Consider the following 20,548-nt stretch of genomic DNA (forward strand, 5'->3'; position numbering starts at 1 on the left):
TACTTACTAGATATTTGCTAAAGGAACGCAAACCCACTTGCTTAAAAGAACTAGAGAGGCACGCTGCAAATAACTGAAGGGTCTTACAGTATTAAGCATAGAAGCAGGGACAACTGGCATCTAACACCTGGCATCCCAGCTGGGGAAAGAGTAGTGGTTGGTAGGGACCGTGGCAAGATTTACAACTGTCCATCTCAAGCCAGTTATGGTTCAGTACGGCTTTATATTAAAATTTTTTAAAGACAAGACTAAAGTCTGAATTGTGCTAAGTCATTTCCCTTTGTCAGTGTTGGCAACTGATTGGCATACTATGTTTATGGGCTCCATAGAGTGGGCCATGTTGGCTCTTAGTCAATTTAGATGATTTAAGCAAGACAACATTGTTCACGTTAGACCATGTCTGAATTTGAAGTGACCATACTAGTCATTTTTTCCAGTCCCCTGCTGTCCCATAGACGGGACAGTTTGGTTAGGGCAAAGTCTCAGGACTTTGGTGGTGGTTCTTTTAATTTTTATGGGAATGAGCGTTACTTTTACATATGGGAGTTAAAAGGTTTAACACAATTTTTTTTTTTTTTATTGAAGTGTAATTGACGTACAATGTTATATTAGCTTCAGGTGTACAACCTATTGATTGGACAATTCTGTACATTACTCATTACTCATCATTGTAAGTGTGGTCACCATCTGTCACCATACAATGTTATTACAATGTTATTGACTGTATTCCCTGTGCTCTACTTTTTATCTACGTGACTTACTTATTTTAGAACTGGAAGATTGTTCTTTTTACTCCCCTTCATCTAGTTCATTCATCCCTCCATGTGCCTCTCTTCTGGCAACCACAAGTTTGTTCTTTGTATTTAAGAGTCTTTATTTTTGTGTATGTTTGGGTTTTTTTTTTTTGGATTCCACATTTAAGTGAAATCATATGTCTTTTTCTGTCTTATTTCACTAAGCATTATACCCTCTAGGTCCATCCATGCTGTCCTTAATATTGACCCTTTTTTGAAAGATGACTATGCATTAAAAAAATGATCCTATTGATTATTGCAACAGAGGAGAGAAATATACCAAATTTTCACAATGGTTATGGTCATGTTTATTTTCTTGTTTATGCATTTTATGTACTGTCTTGCCTATTTAATATACTCTGCTGATTAATGCACTTCACCTAATGAGCTTATACAATGAGTATTTATTGCTTTTCTAATCAGGAAAAGCAATAAATGCTATTAAAAACAGACTTCATTGTGGAAATGCCTAGGTATGTGATCATATGATTATTGATCAGTTTCATGGTTCCAGGATTTTTGCCAGCAAAGTAAAGGTTCGTGCATTATTTCATCTGCTCCAAGAAAATGATGGTGTGGTGCATCTTATTATGCTATTTAGATATGTTTAGACAGGTCTTCTTTAGGTCTGCAGGGATTTCTTTGATGGAATGGGTTTCTGACCACCTTGGGGCAAATAAGTTGCTGGTTCTAAGCTTGGGCAGCTTGCCTGCAAGGGATGCCGTCTGTTTTGGCAGAGCCGGGGGCTTGCCCTGCTGGGCTGGAGCCCACCAACTGTTGCAGCCATGGTGGCTCAGCTGTTGTGCTTTCATACTAACTGTTATTAGCCATGCAGACCTTTATGGTTCAAACCAGGCCACATCTGTTGTGAGTCTCATGACCTTCAAAACCCAGAGCAGAAAGAAAGGCAGAACACACTTTTTAACTCCAGGCTTTCTGCAGACAGGTCTGTTTAGAGGGCTTCATTAAAAAGATTTTTCTAAAGTTATTTTGTAAAAGATTTTCATTTTCCTCGTTCTGCATTAGCAGTGGATTTACAGTATTGGAGATTTGAGCAAATTGGTGTCGTTCAGAATGTGGTTTGTTGACAACCTGTGTCTGATCCCAGAAGGAATTGGTTTAAAAATTTATTCTGGAATCTCACTGTAGACCAAGACGTTCAGGTTCTCAGGGGTGTATTCTTGCACCAACATTTAAACCAGTGATTTGGGCATTTAGGGCAGAGTGTCCAAAGGGACATCCTATTCTCTTATAAAGAGGTGGGCACAGGGGCGCCTGGGTGGCTCAGCCGGTTAAGCATCTGACTTCTGCTCAGGCCATGATCTCACGGTTCGTAAGTTCGAGCCCTGCGTCAGGCTCTGTGTGGACAGCTCAGAACCTGGAGCCTGCTTCAGATTCTGTGTCTCCTCTCTCTCTGCCCCTCCCCTGCTCACACTTTGTCTATCAATAAATGTTAAAAAAAAAATTTAAAGAGGTGGGCACAGAGTTAGCTGACGTAAGATCAATGGTGAATTGAGCACTCCCAGGAATGCCTCGGTTTCTTAGTAAGTTTGGTTTTGGGTGTAAGGTTTTGGGAAAGGTCCTAAAATCTTGTTACCTGGAAAATGTTCATGGTCATTGTAAGATGGAAACTGTATTTCCAGTTGAACATGGTGATTCATTTGGTTATGTTTTCCAGAAATAATATGTTTAAAATGAAATTGTTCCCTTTGTATATGCCGTATGTTCTCGAAACTTAGTTCCTTCTGTGAAATAGAATGGCCAGAATGCCAAATACTACAATGATAATTGTTCCTGCAGTGTTCAACTTCAAGCCATTAGACCTCCTGATGCATTTATGAGCCTTCTATTGCCATTGCTAAAGCAATGGAGAGACCATTGGACCATATGTCTTTATGCAAGCCCCCCACCCCCAACCGAATTAACAGTTTCTTGAATAGAAGAATGAAAAAAAGAAGTTGAATTTTTATATTTTGGGGGAATGAAGTAGCTAGAAAGAAGAAGGAGGGTTTCACTAAAGTATTCTAGGTCACATTGTGTCCTTGGCACAGGAGCAAAAGGGACTAAAACTGATTCTCACTGTGCTTTTGAAATGTTTAAAGCAGTACATTTCAAACATTTTAGATGGAGCAGATTTATTTTATCCAGTATATCCAAAATATTTGAACATGTAATTAAAATGAAAAATATTAATGAGTCGGTTTGCAGTCATTTCTTCCTACTCTGTGTCCAAATCCTGTGTGAATTTCATCTGTACAGCACCGTCCAGGGTAGCCCTGTGTGGCTGGTGGCTGCTCTATGGGAAATGCTTCTTCTAATCCCCACATCTCCGTTTAAATGTGAACATATGCTTACATGGAACATTCTTCTTTTCTGTTTTAGAGAAAGTGAATTGTTTTCTCAGCAGTTAGTTGCTGTTAGTGTAATGCCTTCCTGTGTAGGCTGTAGTGTTAGAATTCTCCTTGCAAGCCTCGTAATAATTTTGAGGAATTATCACTTTTATTATAGTATTTTTAGTGGCAACTAGAAAGTTTTTATAGTGGGAATTCTTTCACTGTGAAATCTCTTAAAAAGGACAGTCAAAAAAAAAAAAAAACATTGTTGCTTCTGGGACTCAGGGTTGGGGCATCTAACTAACACTAAGCGGGAGACAGAATACGTAGAATTAGATTCTAGATTTGTCCAGTAGAGTACTGGTTCAGAGGTCACTTGGTGTCAGTGCAGAACGTTCTGTGTTCATGTTTTATGTTTGAGCCTTTGTATTTTTTTTTTTTTCGGAAAGGACCTAATATGCTTGTTGCTTATTTCCATGTTGCAGGCCCCCAGACTTGAGAGGGGTGCCTCAGTTATTTTTCCTGTCCTCTACCCGTTCAGGGTGTCCGAGTGTGAATTCCTTCTGTGTGGACAGTGTAATGTGACTTGGAGAAAGTACTTTGCCATTCTGTGCCTCTGGAAAGGGTAGTTGTGGGAGGATTGACCCCTCAGAGTCTGGTGAGGACTGAGTGAGATAATCCACCTGGGGAGCCTGGCCACCCCGTATGTAGTAGGGACTATGGACCCAATAGCTATCCTCTGCGTCTTCACTAATTATCTTAATTTTAGAAACTGAAGCCAAACGGGGGACTTTTAGGAATGAATGGGTTTCTTTGACATTGAGATAAGGTTTAAAAAAACACTTCCTTCAGGGCACCTGGGTGGCTCAGTCGGTTAAGTATTTGACTTCCGCTCAGGTTATGATCTCGAGGTCCATGAGTTCCAGACCTGCGTCGGGCTCTGTGCTGACAGCTCAGGGCCTGGAGCCTGCTTCGGATTCTGTGTCACCCTCTCTCTCTGCCCCTAACCCATTCGCATTCTGTCTCTGTCTCTCTCAAAAATAAATAAACATTAAAAAAAAGTTAAAAAAAATACTTCCTTTTTCTTGAAAGATATTAAAATTATCTTTGTTTCTGCCGTGAGGTCTTTTGCCTCATCTTTCCATTTCCTCCAGTGTTCTGTCCTGGAATTGAGCAGCTCTTCACTTTGAGTAAAAATATTTTAATAAGTACTCTGGTCAGCGTGCCTGTATTAAAGGAACTTTCAACCCCCGCGTCCTTGCAGGGTGGAAAGTCCTAAATGGATTTCACAGAGTACCTTTCCTGTTTCTGAAACATTGGTTCCTGAACAAGCCTCAAATGTCATGCATGATTTCTGAAAAACCTGAAATCTGCAGCTTTTCTGGCTCCATTGTGTTAAATATCAAAGAATGGATTAACCTGAACGTGGGTCTGGCACAAAAGAAAAACCCAGAGGTTTCCAGCAGCTTCTAATACCATCCTTTGCTCTCACCTTTTCACTTAATACTCACTTACTCATTATGCAGAGGCGATATTTAAGAGCAAATGTGCTTAATAAAACTTTGTAAGTAATATTTAAAGCAGTGTTTGTTTTTCAAAATTCACTCAATTTCTGTAATCTGCAGTCCTGTAGTTTGGGTACATGTGTTGTACCAATTTGTTCCAGAGTTTTCTACTGCCTATGCTACATCGTTCTTATCTGTTGTCTGAAAATCAGAGGAACAATTTGTTTCATTCATTTTTTAAATTAAAAAAAAATTTTTTTTAATGTTTATTTATTTTTGAGAGACGGAGACAGAGAGACAGAGTGCGAGCAGAGGGGGACACAGAGAGAAGGAGACACAGAATCCAAAGCAGTCTCCAGGCTCTAAGCTGTGAGCACAGAGCCCAATGTGGGGTTCGAACCGATGAACTGTGAGATCATGACTTGAGCTGAAGTCAGACACTTAACTGACTGAGCCACCCAGGTGCCCCTGTTTCGTTCAGTTTTGCCTAATAGGGAAGCCTCCAAAGATACATAATTCCTTTTGACTTTATTATATTTATTTAAAAAAGAAAAAAAAAAAGAAAACTGTCCTTCTGTTCTCCTTCCCAGTCCCAGTTTGATTGACTGTATTGCAGAGTCGTAAAAGGATTTAAATTCAGAGTTGAAAAGTCTCCTTGCAATTGATTTCAACGCCTTGTATACAAATAGATATTGAGAGGGAAAACAATATTGAACTGAAACTTTCAATTTTAGATTTGAGCTTTTTGAAGTCATAAAACTGCTGTTCCATTTGATGCTTCAAAAGGATCTTGGAGTATAACTGGTCAGAGTCATAGAAGGCTTTAGAAAAAGCACAACCAAAACAAAAAAGGAAAAAAAAAACCTCTACTTATTTAATAGCTGCCATTTCTTCACCAGAAAAAGACCATTGGTTAAATAGCTCCTTTTCCAAACAAGGGAAAAATTTCTCCCATATAATTAGTTTAAGCAACTGCTTTTAAAGCTAGGTAAAGCAGAATCAGACAGATATGCTTTTGCCATCTTGATGTGATCTGGTGACAATTTTTATGTGGTTAGAATTTTTAATTAAATCATTTTATTTAAGATTGTAATAGCCCTTTCAAATTACTCTCGTTGAGACTTGCATTGTGTTATTTCTAGTTAATAACTCCTCTTCAAGCAAGCAGAATGCAGGATATTTCTTCTGATTTCTTTCTTTAATTGAAGAGAACAAAGCAAACCTCATTCTTGCTGGAAAGGAAGCAAAACGAACACCTAACAAAAATGGAGATAACAAAAATGAATTTGTAGCCCTGGGATATTCTGACCAGCAACATTAAATTCCTTGGATTATTTTTTACTTTAAAAACCCCAAGTCCAGTCTAGTTGGCTGAATCAAATAAAGCTGATGGGAGGCCTGTGTCCCAGTGTTTTAGGAGGGAGAAGTCATCCTATGCACGTTGAATAACAGAGAGAAGGGTATATTTGGTAATATATCTGCCTACCACCCACAAAGCATATTTGTCCCTGAATACATTTTCGTGATGATAGACAATCCGGGACAGTTGCTAAAAACAAAAATCTTTGTCATTTTGCAGAGATGAATTAATTCATTAATTATCTTTTACTTAGGTTCTTCATTGCTTATACGTAACTGGGTGGAAGAGAGAGGTTTCTTGTAAGAATTGTTTGGCGAGGCAGAGAGAAGTCAAATTGGGTTTAAAGCCACTCACGTGTCCATGTTTAAGCACTAATAAAATTGTCCGTAAAAAAAAAAAAAAAACCCACCTAAGTCTCTCCTGACATCCATAATAGTATGCTTTGTAGTTCTACAAGTATCACGTGGGCAGATAGTTATTTTTCTTATGTGATATTGAGGGTATAATTTGGTGCAGCATATAGCTCCAAGAGAAAATACAGTATAATGAGTATTCTTGCCTTCTTTTCCTCATTTTGTTTGCAAATAGTTGTATCTGGTTTGCTTCTCATTAACTGTTAATCTATTTTTATTGACAGGTACTGTATAAGCAATTAGTTGCTTCATCACATTAGTGCAAATCCTAATTCAGGTGAAAAAGGCAAAGGGGAGGGTTTAGAAGACATTAGCAAAATAAAACTAGAAGAGTCAAGAAGGATTTTGGCCAGGTAACTGTAAATATTAAGCTACTGTTTGCTCTCCTAAATGTTGCCTCCAGCAGCACCGCCCCCCTGCACACAGGTACAGGTACACAATTAATGAATGATTTGTCTCGCCTCACCCTGGGGGCCCTGCCGATGAGCTGCTGTTTTCTGCTCTTGCCCGCTTCCAATCTGTTCCCCGCGCAGCACAGTCACCTTTTGAAAACGTTGATAAAAATACTCTAAAATTAGATTATGGTAACAGTTGCATGAATCTGTAAATATACTAAAAACTATTACATTTCAATAAAGGCATGTTAGAGGAAAGCATATATCAGACCTCTTTGCCCCCTTGGAGCCCTTGGGTGCCTCTCCAAGCTCATTTCAAAGCCTCTTATGGTTCTGTAGGATTCTGCCATTCCTTATCCTCAACCTCCTTATTATCCCTCAACTAGCTCCCCAAGCTTTGGCCTGGTTGGCCTTCTTATCCCATACTCTTGCCTGCCTCAAAATCCTACTTTCTATTCCTCGACCTTGGACGCTATCCTCTCGTCTTGCCAGTGTCTTCAGCTAAAATGATGTCTCCTTCCTTGACTATTCTAAGTACATTCCTTCTCTACTTGTGTTCTCAATGACTGTACTGTGTGTGTTTCATTTAATTTTCATATTTGTTTTACCATGCATTGCACTTATAACTTTTAAATGTTTTTTAAAACTTATTTTTGAGAGAGAAAGAGACCGAGACTATGAGCGAACGCACAAGCAAGGGAGGGGCAGAGAGAGAGGGAGACACAGAATCCGAAGCAGGCTCCAGGCTCTGAGCTGTCAGCACAGAGCCTGACCCGGGTTCACGAACCATGAGATCATGACGTGAGCTGAAGCCAGATGCTTAACTGAGCCACCTAAGCGCCCCTAACTTGTGTGTTTATTGATTGGCCCCACTACTTGACTGGAAACTCCCAGACGGCAGGAGCAATGTGGGGCATGCATTATTGAATGTCTTGATGTAGTAGCATCCCACTACAATGAATACTTGCCCACATCTTACCAAACTCCTGAGAAACTCTCTTTTTAGCCAGAGGAGTTAAGAACAGCTTAAATATATCATAAGTGTGAAGATGGAGTAGACGCTTTGAGGATCAGAAGCAGAAAGCTCTGGCGAATAGATAACTACAGACCACTGCATGGCTGGCTGGCAGGATTTTACGTGGATCCAGAAGTTACAGGTTTCTGGGTTTACTAAGTCAGTCAGGTTTGTCCCCACTGTGATTGGTGTGTTCAGCAAAAGGGTGTGATGGCTCGAGTGCCTTCTGTATTTAATCCTCAAGTCTAGGATTTAGGGCTTATGCCTACAGTGTATTTTCTTTTCCTTTCCTTTTCTTCTTCTTTTCTCTCTTCTCTTTTCTTTTCCTCCATATTTATTTATTTATTTTGAGAGAGAGTGTGTACATGTGCACATGTATGAATGGAGGAGGGGTGGAAAGAGAGAATCCCAGGCAGGGATGGAAAGAGAGAATCTCCATGCTGTCAGCACAGAGCCAGACATGGGACTCAATCCCATGAACCATGAGATAACCATCTGAGCTGAAATCAAGAGTCGGATGGTCCACTCACTGAGCCACCCAGGTGCCCCTACAATGTGTTTTCAACAGTCTACCATGGTTACATATTATCTTCATTAGTATTTTTGTTACTGGGCACATTATGCAGGGTTTGGTTTAGAAATAGGCACTCAGTAGCATTTAAGTAAGCTTTCTTTGATTATTTATTTTTGTTCTATAAAAAAATACCCATTTCCTTCGATTTTTTTTTTTTTTTTTTGATATTGCATAGGGACTGTGTGTTTGTAAATGAGTCAACTACTGAAAAGACCCAAGTTAGGAGGTTTATTTTTTATTTCTCTTTTTTTTTTTTTTTTTTTTTTTTTTTAAATTTTTTCAACGTTTTTTATTTATTTTTGGGACAGAGAGACAGAGCATGAACGGGGGAGGGGCAGAGAGAGAGGGAGACACAGAATCGGAAACAGGCTCCAGGCTCCGAGCCATCAGCCCAGAGCCTGACGCGGGGCTCAAACTCACGGACCGCGAGATCGTGACCTGGCTGAAGTCGGACGCTTAACCGACTGCGCCACCCAGGCGCCCCTATTTCTCAAGGATAAAAATTTTTCAGGCAGTCACGATGATAAGTTTTAAACAAAGGAAAATGTGAATGAAGAGAGCTTGGTAATCTGTATCACTTTGTTTCCCAACTCAAGTTGTAACTTCATTTCTGCCTGAGTAGGAGTGACTTTCTTTTTTATAGACAATGACCAATGTTTATATAACTGTAATTGGATATTCTCCACATCATGTTAGAAAAATCACTATGTTTTTCTGTTAGTATTATTGGAACGTGATTTTATCTTAGACATTTGCCAATAGTGGTGGGAAGAATAGCCTAGAAAACTTCTTTCTTTTAAAATTATTATGTTTTTAGGGGTTCCTGGCTGGCTCAGTCGATAGAACATATGACTTAAAAAAAATTTTTTTTTAATGTTTATTTATTTTTGAGAGAGAGAGAGAGAGAGAGAGAGGGAGAGAGACACAGAGCTTGAAAGGGGAAGGGCCAGAGAGAGAGGGAGACACAGAATCTGAAGCAGGTTCCAGGCTCCGAGCTGTCCGCACAGACCCTGATGCAGGGCTCCAAGTCACATCATGACCTGACCTGAGCCAATGTCGGATGCTTAACCGATTGAGCCACCCAGGCGCCCCGATAGAGCATATGACTCTTGATCTTGGGATCATGAGTTCAGGCTTCATGATGGCATAGAGCTTACATTAAAAAAATAAGAAAAATAAAATTAGTATGTTTTGAGTTTTCTGAGACCCACGTAGAAAAAGCCGTTTTTCACTTTTGCGCAGGTATACAGTAGCTGTTAACTCACAGGTACTTTTATGATGAGTAAAATTCAATTTCGTGCAGAATAATTGAAGTCTAGTGTTAATTTTGTGGGTTTGAGAGTAATGTCCAGTTCAGGGCTTTGTGTTCTTGGGTACGTTATACACCTTTTCTGAGTAATTGTATGTAAGCCACAAGGTTATTGGAAGAATTAAAGGAGCCTATGTATTTATTGATGGTGCTTTTAATAGTGTCTGCCACATAGGCAATAGGGGAGTTAGCGAAAAGCTTCTAATTGTGTGAGGCATCGGGTGGCAAACTCAGGTGGCCCTAGAGACTAGAGAGGAAATATAAATGATAAAAGAGGATTGGGTGGGGTTATGGTTCTTCTGGAAAGAGCTACTTGCTGTTCATGAAATGTATTGTTGCTATTTGGGAACAAAGCCCAGAGAAACGTATTGTTGCTATTTGGGAACCAAGCCCAGATGGCGTTAAAAAATACAGATCTTGGGGTTCTCTCAGGATTTCCCCATGTTGGCAAACACTTAAACACAAACACACCATAGGTGAAACCAACTATCTGGAGGGATTGCTGGCTGTATTCAACATAGTGGCCAACAGGGTATAATCTCTGATTTGTGTTTGCCAATTCTGTTGACCATTAAGGATTCAGAGTGATGGCACGTTGTAAAATTGGAAGTTCAGATTTGTGGCAATTGACATTACACAGCCCTATCCGTGACTAACCCTCGTTTTCTTGATAACCTTGTAGAATCAAGAGGCTTGGTTCTTTGAGAACCAAACACTATTAAAGTGGATCAGAAGAGGCGGTTGATTTATTGCTGTCTTATGCTGTAAGATATTTGAAACCAGGAGTCCAGTTCTGTTTTAGAAGGGTGGTTCTAAGGAGGAGTGAACCTTGTTATTTTTCAGATTTTTATCACAAATGTATAAGGACCCTTTGTATAAATCTGTTCTCTAAGTGTACCTCTCCTTGGACTTGTTCAAAGCGTCTATTTTTATTTCTGAAGTTTTTAAATTAGGATATAGTGAATAGTAGAGAGATGGCTCTACTTTTTTTGACTCTTTTAGTGTTGTCTGGTTAAAAAAATTGGTTCTGCTTTGGGACACCTGGGTGGCTCAGTCAGTAAAGTGTCCGACTTCGGCTCAGGTCACAATCTCACGGTGTGAGTTTGAGCCCCACATCGGGCTCTGTGCTGGCAGCCCAGAGCCTGGAGCCTCCTTTGGATTCTGTCTCTCCCTCTCTCTCTGTCCTTCTCCTGCTCACACTCTGTCTTGCTGTCTCTCAAAAATAAAGAAAAACATTAAAAAAAATAGATGATGTCTTTTTAAAAAAAATTTTTTTTACTGTTTATTTTTGAGAGACAGTGAGAGAGAGAGACAGCGTGCATAAGCAGGGGAGGACAGAGAGAAGGAGACAAAGAATCCAAAGCAGGCTCCAGGCTCCGAGCCATCAGCACAGAGCCCATCGTGGGACTTGAACCCATGAGCTGAGCTGAAGTTGGACACTCAACTGACTGAGCCATCCAGACATCCCTAGATTCTGCCTTTTGTAATCAGTGTTATTTGAGAGTAAAATAACAAAGAGAAGATCAGTCTTTTGTTTCTCTACGTGACTTAAGTAGTAAGGTCATTTTTATAACCTACTTTGTGTCTTTTTTTCCCCTAGGATACTACATTGCTGTGCAATTCCTCTTTCCCTTGTAATCTGTTCTACTTAAAAAAAACAAAGAAAGAAAAAGTCATGGCTCTATATTAGGTCTCTTTATCACTTTAGATGGTGAACAAAATATATATTTTTGTAGCTGGGACAATAAGTACATTTGAATATGATAAAATGGGTAATCTACTGTAATATAGTCTATTGTGTTTGAGGTGAGCTCACTATCACAAACAACTGGAGGGACCATTTGTAATGCAGTAGTTACAAAGGGACGTACTTCTTGATTCTACCATTTGGGACACTCACCAGGTACATTTTACTACGATTCATTGGAACACAGGCACAAAGGAGATGAAAGGCTGATGAGAATATTTAATTATTGTAACTATGATTTGATACTTTTGCCCATTGTAGGCACAAAAAAGATAAAGATTTATTCATTTTAGACTATTGTGTGGGATTTAATGTTCTTAAATGCTTTTTAAAATTCAGAGAAAATTATGCTTGTTAGAGATTTTGCCATCCTTGAGGGATCTTTAATTTGTTTGTTGTATGAGCTGTTATAATAGATATAAACAGCCCGCTTAACTGCTTGTCTGCCATTATGGAAATATGCATTCTGGATGTGAAAATGTTGAGTGCCTGTACTTATTTTTAGTGGGCTTATTTTTGGCAGTAACTCTGGCAGAGAACTAGGACTCTTTATGTGAGAGCCATCCATCCATCATCTTAAGTAATTTTCATTCTGGCACTAGAGAACCAGAATTTCTTTGTTCTGATGTTTTCAATTTTGGATGGAAACAGACTGATTCTTCTAGGCTTCTGAGTCCTTTGGAATGACCTAGAAGTGGACATACATTTAAGTGGAAATACCCTCAAGGGTCACTAAACTATTTTGCTTTGGGTACAAGATGTGTGACCACGTTGTAGGTGGAACTTTGGCCTGTTCTCATCATAAATCTTTGGTCTCACCCGCACGTAACCTCTGCCCCTGTAGGAGATCATGATGCAGCTGGCATCCAGTAGACACTGTTGGCTCAGTATGGTCAGATGATAACAGTCATCTGAAGGAATGCTGCGGATGTGCTGAAATGCCTTAGTGACTGTGTGTCTTTCTCGGTGGGCATCTCAGACTTCCACTCATTTTCGGAGACACAAATGCATGTGTAAATGTATCATCTTTGTCAAAAAACAACAAGACGTTGGCTGTACTCTGGGATTTCAATTCACACATTTGCAGTATTGGAAGAAACCAGTCTCCATCATTACATAACTGCATTTAGTTTTCTCCCATGTAGATTTAGTGACCCTTCTCTTTGACAGTAGAACCTAAGGAAAGACACTATGTCAGGAATGTTATTTAATGTAGTGTTTAGAGGGGCTGGTCTCTTTGTATGAAAAATGTTCTGCCTGCAAATTAACACAGTAGAGTTCAGACAGCTTGAAACTCTTTTTATTTCCCCCAAGTCAAAATTTCTGGGAAACGCTCAGAGTCAAGATTACATAGAATCCTCCTGAAGATATAGTTAAGGCAGATGGGATACACATCTGCTTTTATAATCCCAGAATACAAACATTTATTGTTATAAACTATGTCCGGTGGCTCTGGGAAATTAAATCATGCACATAGGAAACAGTTCCGTTGATATCTTCAGTGGTAGGTAACTCTTTGGATATTTTTATAGGAAAGGATTGGGCCTTTGGGTCTGGAAACATTTTTATCTTTTTTGCTTCAGGCTGGAAATGAGGTAGGCTCCGGAGAAGTTCTGAGAGGGGGTAGAGTTTATGAAATCTCCCTGATGAAAATACCTGTCACTCATTTCCCGCTCTGCATAGCAACCGACCTGACTTAAAGCTTCCTCCTGCTGAGTGAGGCGTAAGCATCATTGGCTAGTTAATGCTATTGGTTTTGAAATCTACACTTTCATCCTGTCAAAATTGAGAGGCTCAAATTCTCCTGGATGATGGGAGTAGCTGGGTATTAACGTCTAAACTCATTTCATTATTATACCATTCAGACCCTCGAAGGCTGCCCGGGTTTGATATTCCTCTTGCCCAGGTGTGCTAGCCGTGTGTGTGTGTGTGTGTGTGTGTGTGTGTGTGTGTGTGTGTGTTGGTTGAAGTAGCACTGGAGACTACCTCTTTGAGGTGGAGTCTGCAGCATTGTGCACTATTGGATGTCCTTTTTGTCTTCTACACTTGTTCCATCACGGTGATCCCAATTCCTTGAAGCATTATCACAGCATTAAAAGCCCTCCTGAGCTTTCTGCTGACAGATGACTTCAGCTCCATTAACCATAGTGGGCTTGGTGCTGTAGAACTTGATAGAATACATGTTTGCACAACACTGACTCCTCCCTCTTACTAGTCACAGGATATCCATAGGCAGATTTATACTGCTTGTCTGTTCTGAAGAATGAAAATACATATTTTCGTAAGCATGCTCCATTTTTAATTGTGTAATTAAGTTGCTGACATAAGCAAGTATGTAATTTCGCATTAAGGTAAGGATCCGTAAAGGCATGCATTTGCATAATTTAATTTTCTGCACAGAAGATATTGAAAATCAATAGCATGATTCATAGCCTTACCATATCATTGCCATGCTGCTGTTGGTTGGCTGTTTGAGTTTAAAGAATACAAAGAGTATTAAAATTGATTGAATTTGGGGTGCTGAGTCTGTATCTTTACTTGGGAACCTCAGATTGTTTCTTTTGCAAATCTCTGCTCCTTGCCAGTAATATATTATGTTGCTTAGTATACTCAATTCACATCTTTGAGTGCTGTTCAAATAATTTCTAAAAATTGTTTTTTAAAAAACACCTTATTATATGATGAAAATACATTTGAAGAGGGGAGTAAAATTCTTTTGTTTTAAATTATAGAAGTGCCATTCGTACATGCTTATGTTCTTAGAGAAAAAGAAATCACACATTACTGACGTGGATGGAATAAAAGGGAAAACTAAATATAGTCATCTTTAATGAATAGTTTATGTGTTAAAAAGAAATCTGGTGTTGGGGTGATAAAGTCCTTTGCCTCCCTGTTCATTTCTGAGTTGCCTCCCTAAACAGTCACTTGTGAGGAATTCCAGATCATTCCCTCCAGCTTCATGTTTTAGATGTTTGCTATTGTGATAATTGGGCAGTGACTAGAAAGTGAGGCAGTGGGAAGGTTGTGGTTTTGCTTGTGGCTGATACGAATACACACATGTACATATACACAGATAGACGCACCCACTCTTATCCGCCCCCCGCCCCCCCGCCAACACAGACACTATCAGCCTTTTTGTTGTTCATGTGTGTGTGTAGTCATTCACTCACTCATGATCAAATACCTACCATATTCCGGATGCCATCATGGATGGTAGGTTGAGAGCTCCTTATCTCTGGGGAGCTTGGAGCCCGTCCTAGGCCACACAGCATGTCCTTCAGAAGCAGGTTTTTTTGCCCATTCTTCACCTTGCTATGTGCAGCTCACATTGTACCTCTGTACTTTTGGGGGTGTGATGAAGACGGGGTTAGCCCACCTTCCTTGGGATAGCCCTGCCCTCTGTGTTACCTCTTGTCAGTTGGCCTGTTTCCAGCAAATACACACGTCTTGTTTTTTGTCCCAAGTGAACTCCCTTTAGACAGCTCTGCCCCTCAGCTGAGGCCCCTTAGTTCACAGTGTGCTGCATATGGATGGCTGGGAAGGCAACTGCTCTTTGGGGTATGGATTCCATTACTTTGCAGTGTCAGGGGAGGACCTTCTGATGGTTATACCTCCCTTGTTTCTTGAATTGGATACGTCTTTGTAGGTTTGCTTTTTCCACTAATAGTTCAGTGGGCTTGGGAAGCTGGCAGGTGTGGGATCCCCAAACCTGCTTACCTGATGAAGCTCTGGGCTCTGTTGCTTTGCTTTTCCTGCAGGATGGCTAACATCACTGCTCACACGAAAGCAACACCCATGAGAGATGGTTTTGGCAGCCCTTGTCCTCCTTTGTTCCCCACCCCAGTCTTCTCAAAGGTTCTGGAAAATGACAAGCACCTCCTTTTCAGGACAAAAGGGGGATTGGTTGTAGAGATTGTGATTCCAGATAACACCTTCTGTAAAAGGTATAAATGAATATCCCGAGGATGATTCCATTCCTCCTTTCCTTTTACATCTGGCTCATTTGTGTGTGAGCTTTTCTGGTTGAGTTCAGATTTAGCCACATTCTGAGGTTGATGCTACACCCGTATGATTTCTGTAGTAAGCGGTTCATCCTTGCCTGGCCAGCCTTTTCCCAGGGTTAACTTAGCCAGTCAGGTTCCAGGCTGTGAGGGTGAGTTGAGAGAATGTCAGAATTGAAGGGGGTCTCTGGTCTAGCTCAGCAGGGAAGTTTGTATTTTTATCTCTGACTTCAAAATTGAATCACCTGGAGAACTTTCTTTAAGAAAAGTACCTGTATGCTATATCTTGGTGCCACCCCAGATCAAGTGAATCTGAATCTTAAGTGGTAGCCTCCAGGGCATAGTTTATTTGTTTTGCTTTTGTTTTGTCTTTAAAGCATCCAAGGTGAGAATTAGAGCTCTAGTCCACCAATGACCTTTTATGCATGGAGAAATTGATGATCAGGTGTAGAACAGACTCATTTGAAGGTCACCAAGGTCACCTTTATAGTGTCAATTGGGGATCTTTTGTATACAAGGGACAGAAAAGGGAGCTTTGGCAGGTAATTTGTTCATGTAAATATAAAGCTTCCCACAGGAACAGTTTCAAATTACCTTTGTCATGGGCTTTAATTTTGTCAGCAGAATTGATCTATAGATTTTGCTTCCCCTGGTGTGGTTGTATTTTTGAGCTCCTCTCCTGATCTTCTCCTTGATCCCTAGCTAGGCTCCTGAGGCTTTCTGGATCCTGCCCTAACCCTGCCAGGCAGAAGGAAGAATCTCTCTGATTGACTGATGTCCCCACTGCCAAACATGTCACTGGGATCAAGGGCACGGTTTACAATGATTGGCTGGTTTAAGCCAAACAAGGCCCCCTTGGAGCTGGCAGGGATGGGGTGACAGGATAGACTGCCCATTACATGACTTAGCAGGTAGACTTATGGGGCGTGGGTATGATAATGACAAAATCAGAGTCTCTGTAACAAATTTTTTCTCTATTATTTGGTATTTTTGAATCACTCTGTGCCCAGTGCTTAGCTGCTCTACTCACAGTATCTTGTGGTGGTGTTGTAACAATGCTATGAAGCTGCTACTTTTAGCTTCATTTAACAAGCAAGGAAATTCAGGCTCAACCACATACCCTAATGGAGGTCACATTTCTGTGTTCAAGGCAGTGTTTTGCTCATTGCCTTGACAGAAAGAGGAAGGATTATTTGGGAATAATTATTTAGAGTGAACTAGCTCTAAGAAGCATATTAAACAGACACATAAAAAAGTTTCCCACATGCACAGAAAACAAATAAGCCGAACAATTATTTATGTAGTGTGCTTTAATGCAGGGAAAAAATAGAATAGGAGTGTAGGAGATGGAAAATTTTATTTTTGATCTCTAGAAGTTTAAAATGGTCAACTTCCTGGATCTCTGCATGGCTTATCTGCAGAATAGTAGGATGGGTTGCATGGTGGCTTCCTAAGCCTTTATCAACAAAAATTTTAGTTTTTGTTGTTCAGGACCAACGAACAAACATAAATGGTATCAGTATCAGGTTTACTTTTCAAGCATTTTTTTTTTTAAACCAGTGTTTGGAGTTGACATGCAAGCCTAAAGCACAGATCTCCTCGACTTTCGATGGGGTTATGTTCTCATAAACTTGTCGTAAGTGGAAAATATCTTGCACTGAGAATGTATTTTATACAGCTAACCTACTGAATGCCCTAGCTTAGCCCAGCCTGCCTTAAACATGTTCAGAATGCTTACATTAGCCTACAGTTGGGCTGAATCATCAAACACAAAGCTTATAATACTGTGTTGAATGTTTCATGTAATTCATTGGATACTCTACGGAATGTGAAAAACAATGGCTGTGTGAGTACAGATGGTTGGAGGCGGGTTGGCTGGTGATCCTCGTGATCGTGGGGTTGATTGGTAGCTGTGCCCTCTGCTGCCCAGCATAAGGGCAAGAAGATCTTACCCGGCATATTGCCAGCCTGGGGAAAAGATCCAAATCCAACATCCGAGGTTCGGTTCCCACTGACTGCATATGGTTTTTGCACCATTAGTAAAGCTGAAAAATTGGTAGGTTGGTCCGTCGTAAGTTGGGGACTGTCTGTACTTTACATGTTTCCTAATATGCCATCATGGTGACATCATTATCGTTACTTTGACAAATTCAGAATGGAGAATGTACTGTTTTCTTAGTGCCTTCCTAATCTTAAATTGAATCTACAGTTCTCCTAACCATTGTCCCTGCTTTTTAAAAGCACACTTGATTTTGTTTGGGTGCATTTAAATATTAACATAGATAGCTGGGATGTATTGTTTGAAGTGTAATTCCATTTCATTTTGGATTCTGGACACCTGTGGTATTTGTGTTCTTACATGTCAGTGCATTTGGGTGTGGGCTCACAAGAAGGGAAATTTACATTCATGAATTGGTTGGGAGGGGAGGAGTTTGAACACTGTAGCAGGCTCTCTGTAATGGCATAGAAGATTGGAATCATTATGAGTTTTCCAAAAATACATCATGAAACAGGGTTTCTTTTCTGAGCAGTGTTGACCTCGCGGGTTTCGCATTTCATATCTTCAGGTATAACAGGTGACTGTTTAGGGTCTAAAGGATGTGGAGGATGTGTAGTCACCATGGGATGTCTCCCAGGCCTTACACAGTGATGTGTTTGGATGGCAGAAGCCGTGGCTTTGATGCAGGCAGGCTCATGTTCAGTTCCCCGATGGCTGCGTGCTTATCTGTGTTACCTGGGACCAGTTACTTAGTGTCCCTGAGCCTTAATTCCTCCAGTTGTAAAAGAGACCAAATGACCCCTTGCTCTGTGAAGATCAAATAAGGCTTAGAGGCCTTTCACAGCTAGGACCTAGGCTTATCTACGTAGCCGGAATAAAAACTGCGGATTCCAAGTCTACTAGTTGAGGGACATTGGGCAAGTTAAAGTTATTTAACTTCTGTAAGGTTCAGTTTGCTTATCTATAGAATGGTCTCATTATTGGGACCACCGGATGTATTATCTAGTAGTGTTCTGCAGACTATGTAAGATACTATATGTCAGGGGCTTAGTGCACCATGCTTGGTGACCCAAAGGAAAGGCTCATTGTAAACTACTCTTTGTAGTAATCCTGATAATCTGTCTAGGTTATCCTGTAGTTGTGTTTCTGTAAGTCAAGAGGTTCTATTCCATTATCCCTGAGGTGTGTGCTTCTGGGAAGTCACCCGAGGTGTGTTGGACACCCTTCCTATGTCCAGTGAACTCACTGTGCTCTCCCTCTCTTCCAGCCTTGACAGAAGGCTACGTCGGGGCCCTGCACGAGAACAGACACGGCAGCTCAGCGCAGATCCGCAGGCGTAAGGCTTCAGGTGACCCGTACTGGGCCTACTCCGGTGAGTTCATGTGTTCCGACCAGGATCACACAGGCCAGTCACCAACCCCGTGAAACTCACCGGAGAGTACTCTTTCAATCAGTTTCACACCTAACTTGTTTGTTCAAACCTTTGGTAGTTCACTATAAGTTGCAACACCGGAGCCTGTTTTTCCTCAAGGTTATATAAGTACCTTAATTTATCCCTCCTACCTGTTTTCTCAACCTGCTTTTTTTCCCCCTCAATTTGCATTTATTTCTGAACTTTACTTGTTAATGAGTTATTGTACCAAACATGTAATTTCCCAAAAGACACAGCCTTTTCTTTTCTGTCTTTTCAGTGGCAGTGATTTCAGAAAGCAGCAAATACAAGGCTAGTCTTCAGCTGCTAAATGTCTGCTAAATATTACAAAGCGTCACATACCAAAATGATCTGTTGTGCTTTAATCTAAAAAAAAATGCAACTTTATTTTCAAGTCAGATCTTCTTAGTTGAATATATTTCAGCCCTCTATGGCATTCTGCAGTTCTTTTCATTTTTGCTTTTAAACTTTTAGCCTTCAAGCCAGTGGAGACAAGAGGGCATTATTAAAAGTATGTTGAATGTTACACTGCAAATAATTTTCTTACATTCTAAGGGGGGAATAAAAATGAACACCTACAAGAATATACAGACATTTCTGGATGATGCTTCCAGCAACCATCAAAAGTAAGATAGGTGGATTGTTAGTTCCAAACGAGATTTTGATGCTTACAAATATATGGAAAATGTATTGTAGCCAATTAAGGAGGAAAGGCTGAGGAAGATAGACAACTTTGGAAATTATGGTGGCACTGGGTAATTCAAATAATTTGTAGGAAAAGGCTTGAAGGCATGGGGTATTAGTATTAATAATAAATCTGTGTTTATGCAATGTCATTGCATATAGAATTGCAAGGCATTATTTTCATCATGATGCTCTGGTTTTCAATCCTGAATTTCCACCTGCAAATCTTGTTAAATTTATGTCACTGTAAAATTTATAGGCTTGATCTTTAATTACACCTTATCTATTGGCTTTTTGCATCCTTTTGTCTATTGATAAATCTCCTGCCCCTACGGGGAGAATAGCCTATCTGTTTTGTTTTGCAAGGAACAGATAGTGATTCTGAAGTCTTCCATCACACCCAACTCCTTGTGATTAGAATTATCTAATTAGAGCCTTTTTGTCACCATTTCTGATAAATGAAGGAAATTGCGCGATGAAGGCCAGAGTTACATATATACGTAGCTTCTTGCCAAGAAACTCGAAGAAAATTTATCATTTTGTACCCTGTGGCTCCCATATCAGTTAGGAGGAGGCGTAAAGTGGCCTGCTATTTACAGTTCATCAATCTAGAATAATAATGCTGTTAGGCAGGAAATTGGAAGTTCTATCCCATCAGCATCTCTGATTGCAAGTGGCAGCGAAGAAATGAAAGACCTAAAACTTTTGCCATCACTCAGTTAACAATGGATGCATGTGGTGCAGTCTTTGGAATGGAGCAGTTGTTGACATCCTTAACTCCAGTGGACCTAATGAGTCTCCGTTTTGCATTTCCGGAATGCATTTCTGGAATGGATCTGGGAACTGCCTCTATCAGCAGAAGGGCTAGTAGTTCAGTGGCAGGCTTTTGGCACCTCTTTTCTGTAAAAACTCCAGACAGTAAATATCTTAGGCTTTGTAGGCTACGTGTGGTCTCTCTTCCACTGTCGTGCAGAGGCAGCCATCGGT

General features: G+C 40.3%; 1 protein-coding gene across 4 annotated transcripts in view; it reads left to right on the forward strand.

The window, feature by feature from the left end:
• PTPRG (protein tyrosine phosphatase receptor type G) overlaps window positions 1-20,548 on the forward strand; it is a 712,847-nt gene that overhangs the window by 158,205 nt on the left and 534,094 nt on the right. For 3 of the 4 annotated variants that reach the window (XM_078442875.2, XM_060631468.3, XM_060631470.3), the window contains exon 2: window positions 18,713-18,817. The exons of the other annotated variant lie outside the window; for it this stretch is intronic. In XM_078442875.2, coding sequence (XP_078299001.1) covers window positions 18,713-18,817 — 105 coding nt within the window. The remainder of the gene's footprint in view (window positions 1-18,712; window positions 18,818-20,548) is intronic. 4 annotated transcript variants of the gene reach the window in all.

This window comes from Panthera onca, chromosome A2 (assembly GCF_046562875.1).
Source record: "Panthera onca isolate mPanOnc1 chromosome A2, mPanOnc1 haplotype 2, whole genome shotgun sequence".
NCBI lineage: Eukaryota > Metazoa > Chordata > Mammalia > Carnivora > Felidae > Panthera > Panthera onca.